Raw genomic sequence first — 16,946 nt, forward strand, 5'->3', positions numbered from 1 at the left:
TGGTCTTATTGATGACCAATGGTCATCAATATCTCTCCCACTTGATTATTAAGCCGAATCATATCAAAGAAGTCCAGAATGCTTAATATTGGCAATTTCATCCAGCCTTTCTCAACCAGGATTCCAAGTGGTCATGTCAAAGATATTAAATCTACCTCAAGGAGAGCTGTGATATATATATTTTTTTAACCTGAAAGCTCTTTTATTTATAACCCTTGGGTTCTCATTCAGATTCTATTTACTAATCAAGTCTTATAATTGCTCAGTAAAAAAGAGTACAATAATTGCTACCCTATTCCACAGGCTTTCTGTGATGATTAAAGAGCTGATAGACATGAAAATGCTTAATAAATGATCAGGCACTGGGCAAATATAAGGCTTCACAATCATCATCATTAATACTTCTTTACCTAAGACATTCATGTGGTTATTAGGACTCTAGGGTATAGGTTTAAACAGAAAAATATGCCTCACAAGGAGGTGTGTGCAGGGAAGGTGGAAAGCTGAATTTGTTTTAAAGAAATGGGTATACTTTATCAATAATCCATTTTATTCACCAAGGTCTTAAAGTCAGGATAAACTAGTTATAGCCTGAAAACTTCACAGTACAGCACCAGATTAATGGCATGTGAGGTCTTTATTTACAGATTTGGACCAGAGTTGTGTTTTAAAAGTTTAAATTGAAACAAAGAAAAAAATAAAGTCAGGATTGAAGTAAGAGTCTCACAGAAGGAGACCACAATCAACTTTCTCTTTCCCTTTGAAGTCATCTAGATCACCCAGTTTGCTGAGATCTATCTTTGTGTTCCTCCCAAAGTGAACAAAACAGCACCAGCTTATATTCTCCTGGTGTGGTCTGTTCTGTTCCTGACAGGGCATTTGGAGGCTGTCAAAGGACAAGTGGAAACTGAAAACCCCAACAGATTGGCTTTACCCAACATCCCTTCCACCACGCTGACCCAGGAAGTAGAAGCTGTGAAATGGCTTGACTTCAAAATTGCTTCCCTCCCTCTCCTACTGTCAAGTTCTACCTCTATAGACATTAAGGATCCTGGTGACTAACACACTTACTTCTCACAGTTTGTAGTGCTGTCCTGAATTTTTCACTTCTTTGCAATAATTGATTGGTGAGAGTTTCAGAGAAGAGACAAGCTTTTCCCATCTGAGAGGCTAACGAGGGTGATCCCACAGACAGAACTCTCTACAAAGGTGGTCATTAGTGCTTGACTCCATAAAGGGTGTCTCCACCTGTGCCTCAGCCCTGGCTGGGATGCAGCCAGTCCAGGATAACAACCACATCTGTCTGACTGGCAGGCTAGCTCTTTTGATCGGTCAGACAGCTGTTCTAATTGGTTGGTGCCTGTGCCATTCTGGGAGATAATATTTTTAATGTCTCTCCTGGACAAGACATTGGTCTTAGTGTGAAAACTAATATTCTGCTTAATCTATGAAGGTCTTCTCAATGTATACTTTCCTGTTATTAAAATCAATGTTATTCTTCCTTCAATTAGTACAACTATTAAAATTTGTCAAATACTTCTTTTGTGGGAAGCATTGGACTATGCGCTTTTCTAGACCTGAAGGTATTTAATATCTTCAATGTCCTTGTGAAATTCATATCTCTCCCACTTGATTATTAAGCCGAATCATATCAAAGAAGTCCAGAATGCTTAATATTGGCAATTTCATCCAGCCTTTCTCAACCAGGATTCCAAGAGAGACTCCCTCATGACCTAAGGTATCCACTGATGTAATAAACTAACTTCTCTCCTATGTATCTAAAATATTACCAGTTGTATATGATCTTTGGAAAAACTGAGAAAATGCTTGGTGCTCTGTGAGAGATATCATTTGAGAAAGGCTGCAAGAATGTAATTAACAAAAATAATACTATAGTTGAATGGAAAACAGGCCCTCAGCATATCATACAGATATTTTTATAAGCCTTAGCCCACTTTTTCTCAACATAAGGGGTAAGGGAGGCAAAATGAAGTGGGCAAATTAGATTCCTATGGCAGAGGGATGGGGAGGGGTTTTAAAATCATAGCCTCATTTTTATTTTATGCTGACTTTCGGTTAGATGCCTCCATGAGAATGGCAGCCAGAGTGAATCTTTATTACTAATAGGGCTATAGGACTGTGTTAGGGTAAAAAAATCTTTTTTGACAACAATTGTGATAGATACAAATTATTTCCAGATTTAACCTCATCTTGGTGTGTGTTCAATGGTAATATGTATTTTTACAGAAAGAAAGGCATTATGAAAATTCAAACATTTGAATTCAAAATTACCTAAAGATAATAAATACCCTAATCAGACTTTCAGATTTAAGAAAGAGAGCCCTAATGTCACAATGATGAGACTTCTATAAGAGCCAAGGAAAGTTTAATCAGAAACCTAAATACACATGAGTAAACTGTCCTTAAGATATTTTCTGCTATGATATATGGTACTGTGTGGGGTAGAGAGCTGGGGATTTGAAGTTTAAAGCTGAGTTCCACAGGTTAGGGCTATGAGGCGAAGGCAAGCCATACACTTGCCTCTGAGCTCCAGTTTCCTTATTCATACATAGTGCAGAATAACTAGCCTATAGCATTGTTGTGGGGATCAAGAGGACTGTCACGTAGGGTTACTCAGCCATAGGGACCACACCGATCAGGCAAAAAGGAGCAACAATTAACCAAGAATTTCTTAAAAGTAGGTGTTGGAACAAGATCAACAAGAACAATCTTATGTTTCTTTTCATGTTAGGCTAAACAAGTTGAGTCACTTTGCGGAAGTTCAATTGCATAGTGAGTTTGTTGTAGGTACTTTGATATTAATACTTACCCCTCCGACTCTTTCAAAGTGGTCCCCATCTTTGTCAAAATCTATCAGGTGTCCATTAAATGACCAGGTAAACACGATGTCTAGCGAGTGATCATGTGTTACCTGGCAAGGCAGAACAATACTTTCTCCAACCGTCACATCCATGCTGGAAGGGGGTACCATCACCCTTGTTGGATCTGTAGGGTGAAAACAAATGGAAACCAACAACAAAGCCTGTGAACTTGGGTGGAAGTAAAATGTAGAATCCAAGAGCAGGATGAAATACTAAGTAGTTTTGCTTTATTTATTTTTGGGGGGGCAGCTGTGACCAGTAAACCTCAGTCATCTGGGAAGCTGAGATTCAGGCCAGGAGGTCATTTTTAATATGAAAAGAAAACACTCATTATGTGAACCTTCACAGAGCAACAAAATTCAGCTGGGGAGCACAGAGGTTAGATCTCTTGAAGACACTCACGGAAGGGCCTACTTCTGACAGCCTGCTCGGAAACTGCCTCTTTAAAAAGGTTTTCATATCTCCCAGGTGTCACTAGAAAGCAGTAATTCAGTTGTATACTAACAGGAGAAATCCATGTTAATTTGAAGTTTGCTTGGTTCCCTCCCCCCTTATTATAAAAGTGATAAATGTTTAGTATGGGAAATTTGGGAAATTTAAGACAGTTAAAAGAAGAGACCAAAAAACCAATTCAAAACAAATCCTACTTACTCTCTTTACTGTCCAGAGTAAACATCTTTCTTCATTTTGGTATAATTTCCCTCTGCCTTTTTGGTTTATAGTTTTTCAAGTTGTTTTGTTTTGCATTCTTGTAAACATCATACACATATGATTTTCCTTTTTTCTCTAGTTGATATAATATAGGTTTATATCTTTATCCCACTTATTTTTATAATCTGCATAATATACTATTAAGTTTATAATCTCAAACATTTTGAAACTAAGACATTTTAGCAATTTTTTTATAAATATAAAAGCACTGCAATGAACTCATTGACAAAATTATATATATTTGTGTATGTATATTACATCTTTAAAATAGGTACTAATTTGCTTTTAAATTCACCCTTTACATTATGATTTTAATTGAAAATGAAATGGGCTTGTTTAGCTGAGAAAGTTTAAAAACCCTAATGCCCTACCATTCACATGCTGATCTTTTATTTTTCACTGCAATATGATTTCATAAATGTTGTCAGAATACGAGAGTGAAAATAAATTTGAGTTAAAGATAAAGGTCATATAAACACGTAAAGAATGAAATTTTGAATCCAGCCGTATTCCAGAAATTTTTCTGCACTAAACCAAATCAAACTAAACCGAACTAAACAAACCATAACAAAGAAGACAAATCAAAAGCAAACAAAACAATGAAAGAACATTGATTAATACCTTTCTATATTCACAGGATTGCATTTCAGGCTGTGGAGTATATAAATATTTATTAAGTGTATGTCTTCGATTAAAATCTCAGCTGGAAATTTTGAAATGATGTCTCATAGGATATGTTTGATGGGTCTTACTTTCTAACAATGCATTAAAAAACCTCCTTTTTAAAGATTTTATTTATTTATTTGACAGACAGAGATCACAAGTAGGCAGAAAGGCAGGCAGGGAGAGAGAGGAGGAAGCAGACTCTCCGCTGAGCAGAGAGCCCGATGTGGGGCTCGATCCCAGGACCCTGGGATCATGACCCAAGCTGAAGGCAGAGGCTTTAACCCACTGAGCCACCCAGGCGCCCCCCAAAACCTCCTTTTTAAAGAGAGTATTTAAAAGAGTTTTTCTGTCCTTTTATGCAACTATGGAAAGCACACATCTCAAGTCTTTAGAAAAGGAAAGTCTGTGTCCATAAACAGACTATTAGCTTGGAGTGAAATACACTTTAGGTGTTTTCCAAAACTAGGAAAAGATCATAAATGGATTGCCGTTCTTTTGGTCATTGCATTGTATGAGTGATGTCCATGAAAAGAAAAGGTAAAAACAGGTATTTCTAGCTAAGAGACAATGGGAGGGAAAATCCTTTATTTTAAAACCTGAGGCTTTTACAAATCACATAATCAAAATTTGCTCTAGTGATTAACTGATTTGCGGGTATTAATACAGATTGAGATTTTTTTAAATGAGGGAAGGAATTGAGAACAAAGCACCTTAGAATAAGTCTCACTTTTAAATTTAAATTTTCTTCATCTATAGAATGAGGACTGGAACAAATAATTCCAGGCCCAAATCATATGTGTGTATGTTTTTTAATTGGTAAGATGTTGCCTAATTCTCCTTTAATTGGCTGACTACTGATTTCACAATTTAGATTCTTATCTTTAAGAACATTCATTTGTTGATTTATTCACCAAGTGTGTAGTGTGTGTTGTATGGATGACAGTGTCTTGGTACCAAAAGAGATATAAAAGAGAATGAGGGAATAAAAGCGTTCATAGTAACTAGTTGAGCCTCTTACATTCCAGACACTGTGTTAAAACTTTACATAGATTATTTCATTTATTCTTAACAAAGAGGTATTATTATCATCCCTACCTAATGGATGAGAGAAACTGACACTGAAGAGTGTTTAAAAGGAACTATCTATTCCTCTTAAACACGCGCTGAGCTGCGTCCTTTCATTTAGCTGAAAACATGATACCCACTCACAAATTATCCAGAGAACAAATCTAGGGCATAATGTAACAATTTGTCCTCTTGCTTATGTATAGTCAACTTAAGATATCTGAATGCAGAAGAAATTCAGAGAAGGCCGTGGAGTGAAGACAGTTTCAGAGTGTTTCACTGCAGGAGTAATGAAGTTACTGCCTTCAAAAGCTAAAAAGTAGTAATGACTTAATGCATAAAATGCTGGCTCTGGCTCTAAGCTTACACGTCAGACTTCTGAGAGTGGTGTCAAATGTCCAGGCTCAAGTCCTTAAAAAATGTCTTGGCTTCCTATCTCCTGATAACTTCTGGGTGAGCAGCAAGGAGTTGGCACATTTTCCAAAGCCTAGAGTCATTTGCAATTCTGGCTCACATTTTTAACTGACATTTGTTTCCTGAAGAAATGTTCATTCCTTTATGCACAGGTAGGGAGTGGGGACAGATTTTATTATCAGTGAACTCAGTTGTCTGCTAACCAAGAACCAGAGAAGTTCCCTAAATCAAGGATTATGCTGGTCCAGTCTGTGCTGACAGCTGTTAATTCATTAACTTAGCACTTGTCACCGATTCATGTTCTGAGCCTTGAAGGAGCAAAAATCAATACAAAGCAAGTCATGCAGTATACACAGAGCAGAGAGGTCTCCTTGGGACTAGAGAAGATTAAACTAAAGAGGTTGAAACCTCATTATCTACTTGGTTTTCTCAAATTGCATGCCTGTTCAGTACTCTTGTTTCCTGTGTTGTGAATTCTGATGTTTTTTACTTGATTAATTTCCTTAAATTTGAATATAAACGCTGTACACAAACAGATGGCTTCTTCAAAGCAAAACTGTCTCCCCTCCTTGGGTTTTAATTCATCAAGCTCAGGAAGAACCTATATTTACAACTTGTGTTCTGAAGAGTCACTTCAGCTATTGTTCTGTGCATAGAACTCTCAAAGGCAATTAGGACTCGAGATGTGAATTGATGTCTGGATTTGGATGTAATTAAATACCAACAATATATAGGACCGACAACACCCCTCAACTTTTCTGCTTGTGGCTGGTTCATCTGCAGAGAATGATAAATTCAGAACTCCAGAGGACTGATGCTTAAAATGCATGTATTTACCAAGTGTTTAAACCTCCTAGAATAAAATTAAAAAACAACAACAACAAACACCTCATGTTCTACATTGCTTTCTATGATAGAGGACATAAAGTAATACTAAGTGCTTTGTTCTCAAGAGCATGACAATGATGAGAGAGAGACAATTATTAACAACTCTGTTAATGATTAGGTCAACAATTTGATGCATAAATTATAATACTTATTATCTAAGTCATATCATCTTCTGAATTTCCCTGTTGGCGGAAAAGCTTTCTGATCAAGGGGCTTTATTATCTGTAAAAACAAGTACCTGTGGGTTCACAGGACAAGAATTCTATTTTGCTTTTCCTTTCCCTATACAATACCAACACTTCCTTTCAGTTGGTAAATACTTTCACTCACGGTACCAGGATATGCACTCAGTGACTATCAGGAAAGTACTTTTTTTTTTTTTTTAAAGATTTTATTTATTTATTTGACAGACAGAGATCACAAATAGGCAGAGGCAGGCAGAGAGGGAGGAGGAAGCAGGCTCCCTGCTGAACAGAGAGCCCGATGCAGGGCTTGACCTCAGGACCCTGAGACCATGACCTGAGCCAAAGGCAGAGGCATAACCCACTGAGCCACCCAGGTGCCCCAGGAAAGTACTTAATGTGTGTTTCATTCTTCTTCATTTACAGAAGGTATACATCTCCTTTTATTAGTGTATTTCTTTTTTTTTTTAAAGATTTTATTTATTTATTTGACAGAGAGAGATCACAAGTAGACAGAAAGGCAGGCAGAGAGAGAGAGAGGGAAGCAGGCTCCCTGCTGAGCAGAGAGCCCGATGCGGGACTCGATCCCAGGACCCTGAGATCATGACCTGAGCCAAAGGCAGCGGCTTAACCCACTGAGCCACCCAGGCGCCCCTATTAGTGTATTTCTTTACTGTAACAGTTTTGATGATGCCTTTGAGTCAAGTTGTGTCTTCTTTTTTTATATTAATTTTTATGGAACTTTAAAAATGGGATTCTTCAAAAACAGGAGCTAGTCAAAGAGCTGACAGCTCACCTGAGATGGCACAAGGAGGAATAGCCAGCGAACTATCTTTTTTTTTAAAGATTTTATTTATTTATTTGACAGACAGAGATCACAAGTAGGCAGAGAGGCAGGCAGAGAGAGAGAGAGAGAGAGAGAGGAGGAAGCAGGCTCCCTGCAGAGCAGAGAGCCTGATGTGGGGCTCAGTCCCAGGACCCTGGGATCATGACCTGAGCCAAAGGCAGAGGCTTTAACCCACTGAGCCACCCAGGTGCCCCCCAGCGAACTATTTTTAATAGTAGTTAAATGCTGCAACAAAGATATATTCAATTATATATTTATTATATATAATAAACATTATATTCTGTATAATATATAATATTTACTCATTATCATTAGTCTTTTTGTAAACCTTTTGAGAGTAACTACAGACATGAGGTCTCATCGCCCTTAAGCATTCCAGCATGTGTTTATGCAAACAAGGACACTTTCCCAATAATCAGCACATGATCCTCCAAATAAAGAAATCAACCCTAGTACATCATCACTTTGCAATTCAGATCCCATTCAAAATTTCCTAACTTTCTCAGTCATGTTTCTTTATATTTTAGTCCAGGATTTTATCCAGGAAAGCAAGTTGAATTTATTTGTCATTCTTCTTCAGGATCCATCAAGTTAAATCATTTCTTTAGTCTTCCCCTATCTTTCAAATCCTTGACAGTTTTAAAGAGAATAGGCATTACGTTCTCTAGGATGACTCTCAATCTGGATTTATCTGATGTTGCATGACCTGATTTAGATTGTGCATTCTCAGCAGGAACAACACTAAAATGTTGTGGTGTATCTTCTAAGTGCACTGGATCAGGAGCTACGTGATGCGATGTGATGTGATGTGATGTGAAGTGAACTCATCTTCACACTGACCATTTTAACCTGCTCACCTGGCTATGTTGGTGTCTGCATGGTTTCTTTACCTCATAGTTAACAATTGTTTCTTATAACTGAGTAGAATTTGGGGGGGTATTCTGAAATTATACCAATGTTCTGACACTCATCAAACCTCTACCTCCCAGACTTAGGATCTATTAAATATTCCTGCCTGAAGCAATCTCCCCTTTGATGATTGCTGAATGCCAAGTCTGTTTCTCATTGCTTCTACATGTGCTGGATGACATTTTCCTTTAAGGAAGAACTTTCCTCTTTCATTCATTCATTCATTCATTCACTCTTGGCCTCCTACTTTATCCAATGGGTTGTAATACATTATTATTGTTATTTATTTTGATGCTCAAATAGTCCCATTTTGGCCAGTGTCAATCCTTTTAAGCTGGCTCCTGCGTCCTTGTGACATTTCGCTCCTTTGTTGAGTGGTTCCTTACTATCTGGCCCAATAAGATGTTCCAGGCTCATCTTATACTTTGCTGTAGTCCTAGAATCAGCAGTTTGTGCAGGGAGGACTGGTTCTTTTTAGTGGAGGATTGTTTTGAGAAATCAAGATGTTGACACCATGTGCTTATTGATTCTAGGCCCCATTAGCCAAAGAGATAATTGATTGCACGCACACACACACACACACACACACAGGTATAATACACATACATATACCTCTATAATTATTTCTAGATCTTGTCCTCAAAACATTACTCATTTCAACTCAATACCCAAAAAACAAATAATCCAATTAAAAATGGGTGGAAGATATGAACAATCACTTCTTCAAAGAAGACATCTAGATAGCCAATAGACACATGACAAGATGTTTAACATTACTCATCATCAGGGAAAAGAAATCAAAAGTACAACGGGATATCACCCCACACTTGTCAGAATGCTAAAATCAAAACACAAAAAGCAACAAGTATCATCAAGGATTTGGAGAAAAAGGAAGCCTAGTACTTTGCTGATGGGAATGCAAACTGGGAGAGTCACTATAAAAAATGGTATAGAAGTTCTTCAAAAAATTAAAAAGAGAACTAACCTGCAAGTAAGAACTACCTGCAAGGGTAGCAATACTCATATCAAACAAAGACTGTAACAAGAGAAAAAGAAGGACATTATATAATCAATCATTAAGGGGATACTCCAACAAAAAGATGGTTAAGCTTCTGCCTTTGGCTCAGGTCATGATCCCAGGGTCCTGGGATCAAGTCCTGCATCAGGCTCATTGCTCAGAGGGGATCCTGCTTCTCTCTCTACCTGCTACTCCCCCAGCTTGTGTTTTGTCTCTTTCTCTGACCAATAAATAAATAAAATCTTTTAAAAAAAAAGATTTAAAATTGCAACTATCATGCACCCAACATGGGAGAACCCAAATACTTAAAGCAGTAATAACAAACATAGTGGGAATAATTGATAGTAATAAAATAATATTAGGGGACTTTAACATCCCACCTACATCAATGGATAGATGATCTAAACAGAAAATCAATAAGGAAAGAGTGGCTTTGAATGACACATTGTACCTGTGCTACATGCTAAATACACGACTGTATTTAGCAGATACAGTCAGAGAATCCTAAAACAGCAGAATACACATTCTTTTCCATTGTACATGGAACATTCTCCAGAATAGAGCACATATTAGGCCACAGAACAAGTTTTAACAAAATTTAAAAGATCAGAGTTATTTCATGCATCTTTTCTTTTTTTTTATTATATTTTCTTTAAAAGATTTTATTTATTTATTTATTTATTTATTTGTCAGAGAGAGAGAGAGAGAGAGAAAGTGAGCGCACAAGCAGGCAGAGTGGCAGGCAGAGGCAGAGAGAGAAGCAGGCTCCCTGCCGAGCAAGGAGCCCAATGCAGGACTCGATTCCAGGACCCTGGGATCATGACCTGAGCTGAAAGCACCAGCTTAACCGACTGAGCACCCAGGCATCCCTCATGTATCTTTTTAACCATAATGCTATGAAACTAAAAATCAACCACAAGAAAAAATCTGGAAAGAGCACAAATAACTTCCAGGTGTTTGTACCTGCTACATGGTACTAAACAATGACTGGGTCACCAAGAAATCAAAGAATAAATAAAAAATTACATGGAGACAAATGAAAATGAAACCACAATGGTCCAAAATCTTTGGGATGCAGCAAAAGCTGTTCTAAGAAGGAAGTTTATAGCAATAGAGGCCTACCTCAAGAAGCAAGAAAAATCTCAAACAACCTAAGCTAACACCTGAAGGAGCTAGAAGAAGAAAAACAAATAAAACCCCAAATGAGTAGAAGGAAGGAAATAGAGAAGCTTAGAGGAGACATAAATGGAATAGAAACAACAACAAAAAACCCCACAAAAGAACCAGCAGCTGGTTCTTTGAAATGATCAATAAAATTGATAAATCTTTAGCCAGACTCATAAAAAAAGGGGTGGAGGGATACTCATATAAACAGAATCTGAAATGAAAGAAAGGAAATAATGACCAACAATACAGAAATGAAAAGGATTATAAGAGAATATTATGAAAAATTACATGCCAGTAAATTGGACAACCTAGATAAATTCCTAGAAACATATAACTTAACTGAAAACATAAACTGAATCAGAAAGAAATAGAAAATTTGAACAGACTAATTACCAGCAATGAAATTGAATCAGTATTAAAAAAAACTTCCAACAAACAAAAGTCCACAACCAGATGGCTTCACAGGTGCATTATAACAAACATTTAAAGAAAAGTTAATACTTACTCTTCTCAAACTCTTCTAAAAGATAGAAGAGGAAGAAAGACTTTAAAATCTGTTCTATAAGGCCTTCATTACCCTGATACCAAAACCAGATAAAGATACTACAAAAAAAAAAAAGAGAACTACAGGCCAGTATCTCTGATGAACATAGATGTGAAAATCTTCAACAAAATATTGGGAAATTAGGGGTACCTGGGTGGCTCAGTGGGTTAAAGCCTCTGCCTTTGGCTCAGGACATGATCCCAGGGTCCTGGGATGGAGCCCCTCATCAGGCTCTCTGCCCAGCAGGGAGCCTGCTTCCTCCTTTCTCTCTGCCTGCCTCTCTGCCTATTTGTGATCTCTCTCTGTCAAATAAATAAATAAATAAAATCTTTTTAAAAATTAGGAAATTAAATCCAACAATACATTTAAAAAAATCATTCACCATGATCAAGTGGGATTTATTCAAGGGATGCAAGGGTGGTTTAATATTCACAAATCAATCAAAGTGATACATCACATCAATAAGAGAAAGGAGAGGGACGCCTGGGTGGCTCAGTTGGTTAAGCAGCTGCCTTCGGCTCAGGTCATGATCCTGACCTGGGATCGAGTCCCACATCGGGCTCCTTGCTTGGCAGGGAGCCTGCTTGTCCCTCTGCCTCTGCCTGCCACTCTGTCTGCCTGTGCTCGCTCTCGCTTCTCTATGACAAATAAATAAATAAAATCTTTAAAAATAAAAAAAAAGAGAAAGGAGGATAAAAACCATATGACCATTTTAATAGATGCAGAAAAAATATTTGATAAAGCACTACATTCATGATAAAAACCCTCAACAAAGTAGGTTGAGAGGGAACATACCTCAACATAATAAAGGTTCTACATGAAAAACCCATAGCTAACTCATACTCAATGGTGAAAAATTGAGTGCTTTCTCCCTAATATTAGGTATAAGACAAAATGTCGACTCTCACCAGTTTTATTCAGCATAGTACTGGGAATCCTAGCCACAGCAATTATACAATCGAAAGGAATAAAAGGCATCCAACTTGGTAAGGAAAAAGTAAAACTTTAAGCATTTGCAGATGACATGATACTATATATACAAAACCCTAAAGACTCCACCAAAAAAGGGGGGGCCTCTGTGGCTCGGTGGGTTAAGCCTCTGCCTTCGGCTCAGGTCATGATCTCAGGGCCCTGGGATTGAGCCCCACATAGGCTCTCTGCTCAGAGGGAGCCTACTTCACCCTCTCTCTCTGCCTGCTTCTCTGCCTACTTATGATCTAGGTCTGTCAAATAAATAAATAAAATCTTAAAAAAAAAAAAAAGACTCCACCAAAAAACTACTAGAACTGATAAATGAACTCAGTAAAGTCACAGGATACAAAATCAATGTACAGAAGTCCACTGCATTTCTATACATTAATAATAAAGCAGTAGAAAGAAATACTTAAAAAGCAAACTCATTTACAATTGAACCAAAAATAATAAAATACCTAGGAATATACCTAACCAAGGAAGTGAAAATCTATACTCTGACAACTATAAAACACTAATGAAAGAAACTGAAGATGACACAAACAAATGGAAGGATATTCCATGTTCATGGATGGGAAGAACAAATATTGTTAAAATGCCCACATTACCCAAATAATCTACAGATTCAATGTAATCCTTATCAAAATACCAACAGTATTTTTCACAGAACTACAACAAACAACCTTAATTTATATGGAACCACCAAAGACCGTGAAGAGTCCCCCCCAGTTTTGTTTTTTCTGGGCTCTTTTTTTTTTTTTTAAGATTTTTTTTTCAAAAATCTTGAAAAAGAAAAGCAAAGCTGGAGGTATCACAGTTCCAGATTTCAAGTTATATTACAAAGCTGTAATAATCATAACAATATGATATTGGCACAAAAATAGAAACATTGATGAACAGAATAGGATAGAAAGCTCAGAAACAAACCCTTGATTATATGGTCAATTAATCTTTGACAAAAGTTAAGAATACAAAGGAATCAAAAGGAATGGGAAAAAAGTCTCTAACAAATGGTATTGGGAAAACTAAATAGCTACATGCAAAGGAACAAAACTGGACCAGCTTCTTATACCATATACAAAAATAATCTCAAAGTGAATTAAAGATGTAAATGGGGGGGAGCCTGGGTGGCTAAGTGGGTTAAGCCTCTGCCTTCGGCTCAGGTCATGATCCCAGGGTCCTGGATCGAGCCCCACGTCAGGCTCTCTGCTCAGCGGGGAGCATGCTTCCCTTCCTCTCTCTGCCTGCCTCTCTACTTGTGATCTCTCTCTCTATCAAATAAATAAATAAAATCTTTAAAAAAAAAAAGATGTAAATGGGAGACCTGAAACCATAAACATCCTAGAAGAGAGCAGTGGCAGTAATTTCCTTCACATCTGCTATAACAATGTTTTTCTAGATAGGTCTCTTGAGACAAGAGAAATAAAAGCAAAACTAAGCCATGGGGACTACATCAAAATAAAAAAAAACTTCGGCACATAGAAGTAAACAATAAAACTAAAAACCTACTGAATGGGAGAAGATGTTTGCAAATGACATATCTGATGAAGGGTTAGTATTCTAAAGAATTTATCATACTCAACATCTAAGAAACAAATAAGCCAGATAAGAAATGAGCAGAAGACATGGACAGACATTTTTCTAAAGAAGACATCCAGATGGTCAACAGACACATTAAAAAGATGCTCAACATCACTCATCATCAGGAAAATGCAAATCAAAACTACAATGAGCTATCACCTCACACCTGTCAGAATAGCTAAAATCAAAATGAGAAACAAAATGTGTTGGCGAGGATGTGGGAAAAAAAGGAACCCTAGTGCACTGTTGGTGAGAATGCAAACTGGTGCAGCCACTGTGGAAAACAGTATGAAGTTTCCTCAGAAAGTTAAAAATAGAACTACCCTATAATTCAGCAATCCCACTATTGGGTATTTACTTAAAACAAAACAAAACAAAACATAACACTAATTCAAAGAGATACCTGCAACCCTATGTTTATTGCAGCATTATTTACTATAGCCGAATTATGGAAGAAGCCCAAATCTCCACTGATAAATGAATAGATAAAGAAAATGTGGTACACACCCCCCCCCACATGAATTATTATTTAGCTATAAAAAGGAATGAAATCTTGCTATGCAACAACATGGATGCAGCTAGAGAGATATTTCACTTAATGTTAAGGGGAAAAAGAGAAAGACCAATACTATATGGTTTCACTCATATGTGGAATTTAAGAAATAAAACAAAAGGGGGTGCCTGGGTGGCTCAGTCGGTTGAACATCCAACTCTTGGTTTCAGCTCAGGTCATGATCTTGGTCATGAGATTGAGCCCTGAATTGATACCTTGCTCATTGGGGTGTCTGTTTGGGATTATTTCTCTGCCTCTTCCCTGCCTCACACTCACCCTCAAATAAATAAATACATAAATCTTCAAAAAAAAAAAAAGAAAGAAAGAAAGAAAGAAAATGGATGAACAAAGGGGAAAGAAAAAAAGAGAAAGAGACAAACTAAGAAACACTCTTAATTATAGAGAACAAGCTGATGGAGTTTGTTTCAGAGGAGTAGTGCATGGGGAGATGGATGAAACAGGTGATGGGGATTAAGAGTACACTTATCCTGATGAGCACTGAGTAATGTATAGGATTGCTGGATCACTCTATTGTACACCTGAAACTAATATAAAGCTGTATGTTAACTATACTGGATTTATTTACTTTTTTTTAAAAGATTTTATTTATTTATTTGACAGAGGGAGAGAGGTCACAAGTAGGCAGAGAGGCAGACAGAGAGAGAAGGGGAAGCAGGCTCCCTGCTGAGCAGAGAGTCTGATGTGGGCCTTGATCCCAGGACTCTGAGATCATGACCTGAGCCGAAAGCAGAGGCTTAACCCACTGAGCCACCCAGGCGCCCACTATACTGGATTTAAAACAAAACAAAACAAAACAAAAAACCCCCACAACATTTACTTATTGCTTAATCAACTTATTTTTTGCTTAGTATAACCAATCTTCAACCTTGTCAACAGTCCTCTCTGCCCATCACCTCTACACCCACACTCAACTATCCCATGTCCTGTGATTCTAGGCTCTTAGACCCGCGCCTCCCTATGGCTCTCCAACCCACCTCACCGTCCCGTATCCCCAGCTACTGTGCAGACTCTGCCGTGTTGGAAAGGGAAGGGATGTAGGAAAGTAAGAAAATGGAATGGTGGGGAAGATGGGACTTGCATAGTTTTAATACTGAAAATGTAAAATTTTAAAATAAATACACTGCAGAAAAATAAAAAAGATGTCCAACTCAAATTCTAGAGCATATGTTATTTAAAAATTAAAGGTTTATGCTACCACCTAGAAGATGAATAGATACAGGAAATGTATTACTTCATAAAAATTGAAACACCAAGTTTCTGCCTTTCACACCAGGGTGGAACCTTGAGTCAATTACATTTCATAAATTACCTAATATCAGGAACACAGCATTACTCAAATTATATTAAGCTTTTAGAGATAAATTTATTACTAAAAAGAAGAAAAATTGATTAATATTCTAATTACTCTTTTCTGCTAGGTCATTAGGTTCTGCCTTTTAAAACAGCTACCAGAACAAACAACCAACATAGTTTCCAGTTTGTCCTTTTCCCCCTGAGTTGCTTTTCAGCCATGAATCCCTTCTGTCAGGGAGTTAGATGGGAAGTAGGAAATGAATGATGGGGTAGGAGAGGTTACCCTTGGGTTTTCTATACTACTCAGACAAAAGTCCCTTCCAGATTGTTCTATCATTGCTACTTTTGAGGGTTTGAAATTCTTCTCTTTGTTGTATTGCTGATTGTCTTTTATGGTGACATTGTCTTTGCACTTCGGGCTTGGAAATTATATCTCACAAGGGAGTTCTTATCCTTCCCATGAGCATTCTTCCCTGTTGTGTGGTTGCAAAGCCTCAAATCAGGTTACATGAGGAATTTGGGATTTACATCCCACAGGGTAGCAAAATACAGGGCAGTCCACTGTATACTGTACAGGCTTGGCCTTTGTTTCCTTGGGGGCCTTGCTGCCCACTCTGGCCATAGTTAAATTCCTTTTAAAGTTCTTAAATCTGGATAGAGGTTCCCCACCAACTCCCCCACCCCCCGACCAGTTTCCTGACAAGGACCTGAGATCCAGGCCCCAACTTTAGGCATAGACAGCTTTCACTGCCCAAATATGCTGATGAAATAATATATATTCAACGTATCATCATCTAGATAACATCAGGCACCTACACATTTGGTATTTGTTTCCGAGCCTCCATTTTGGTTATAAATTAATACTCCCTTGGAAATTCTTTAGATGTGTGATTTCTTTTAGACATTTATTTCTCATTAAGATTTGTTTTCTAGTGAGCAGCCATGTCTTTAAATTGAAAATTTAAAAAAAAAATCTTAAAACAAACATAGGTTATTTTTCTCTTCATCTTACCTCTCTGATAACACAGTTAAAATATGATTTGTGGTATATAAAAGGGAGAGGGAACCAGCTAAAAACAAAACAAAACAAAATAAAAACAAAAACCAACAACAGCAATGATTTTATCTTGGCTGAAGACAAGGAAACCTGCCCTTTTTTAGGTAGTGGAAAAAACACAGCAATGGTCCAGGGCACTTTCACGAGTCAAGGTTCTTAATTGATTCATGCCAAGA

At 37.4% G+C, this 16,946-nt stretch overlaps 1 protein-coding gene across 7 annotated transcripts in view; it reads right to left on the reverse strand.

Annotated features, from left to right (window-relative positions):
* The window catches only part of CNTN4 (contactin 4), a 963,126-nt gene that overhangs the window by 23,246 nt on the left and 922,934 nt on the right, over nt 1-16,946 (reverse strand). For all 7 annotated transcript variants that reach the window (XM_047746452.1, XM_047746460.1, XM_047746478.1 and 4 more), the window contains one exon: nt 2,831-3,006. In XM_047746452.1, the coding sequence (XP_047602408.1) occupies nt 2,831-3,006 (176 nt within the window). The remainder of the gene's footprint in view (nt 1-2,830; nt 3,007-16,946) is intronic.

Source organism: Lutra lutra, chromosome 1, assembly GCF_902655055.1.
Source record: "Lutra lutra chromosome 1, mLutLut1.2, whole genome shotgun sequence".
NCBI classification, from domain to species: Eukaryota; Metazoa; Chordata; class Mammalia; order Carnivora; family Mustelidae; genus Lutra; species Lutra lutra.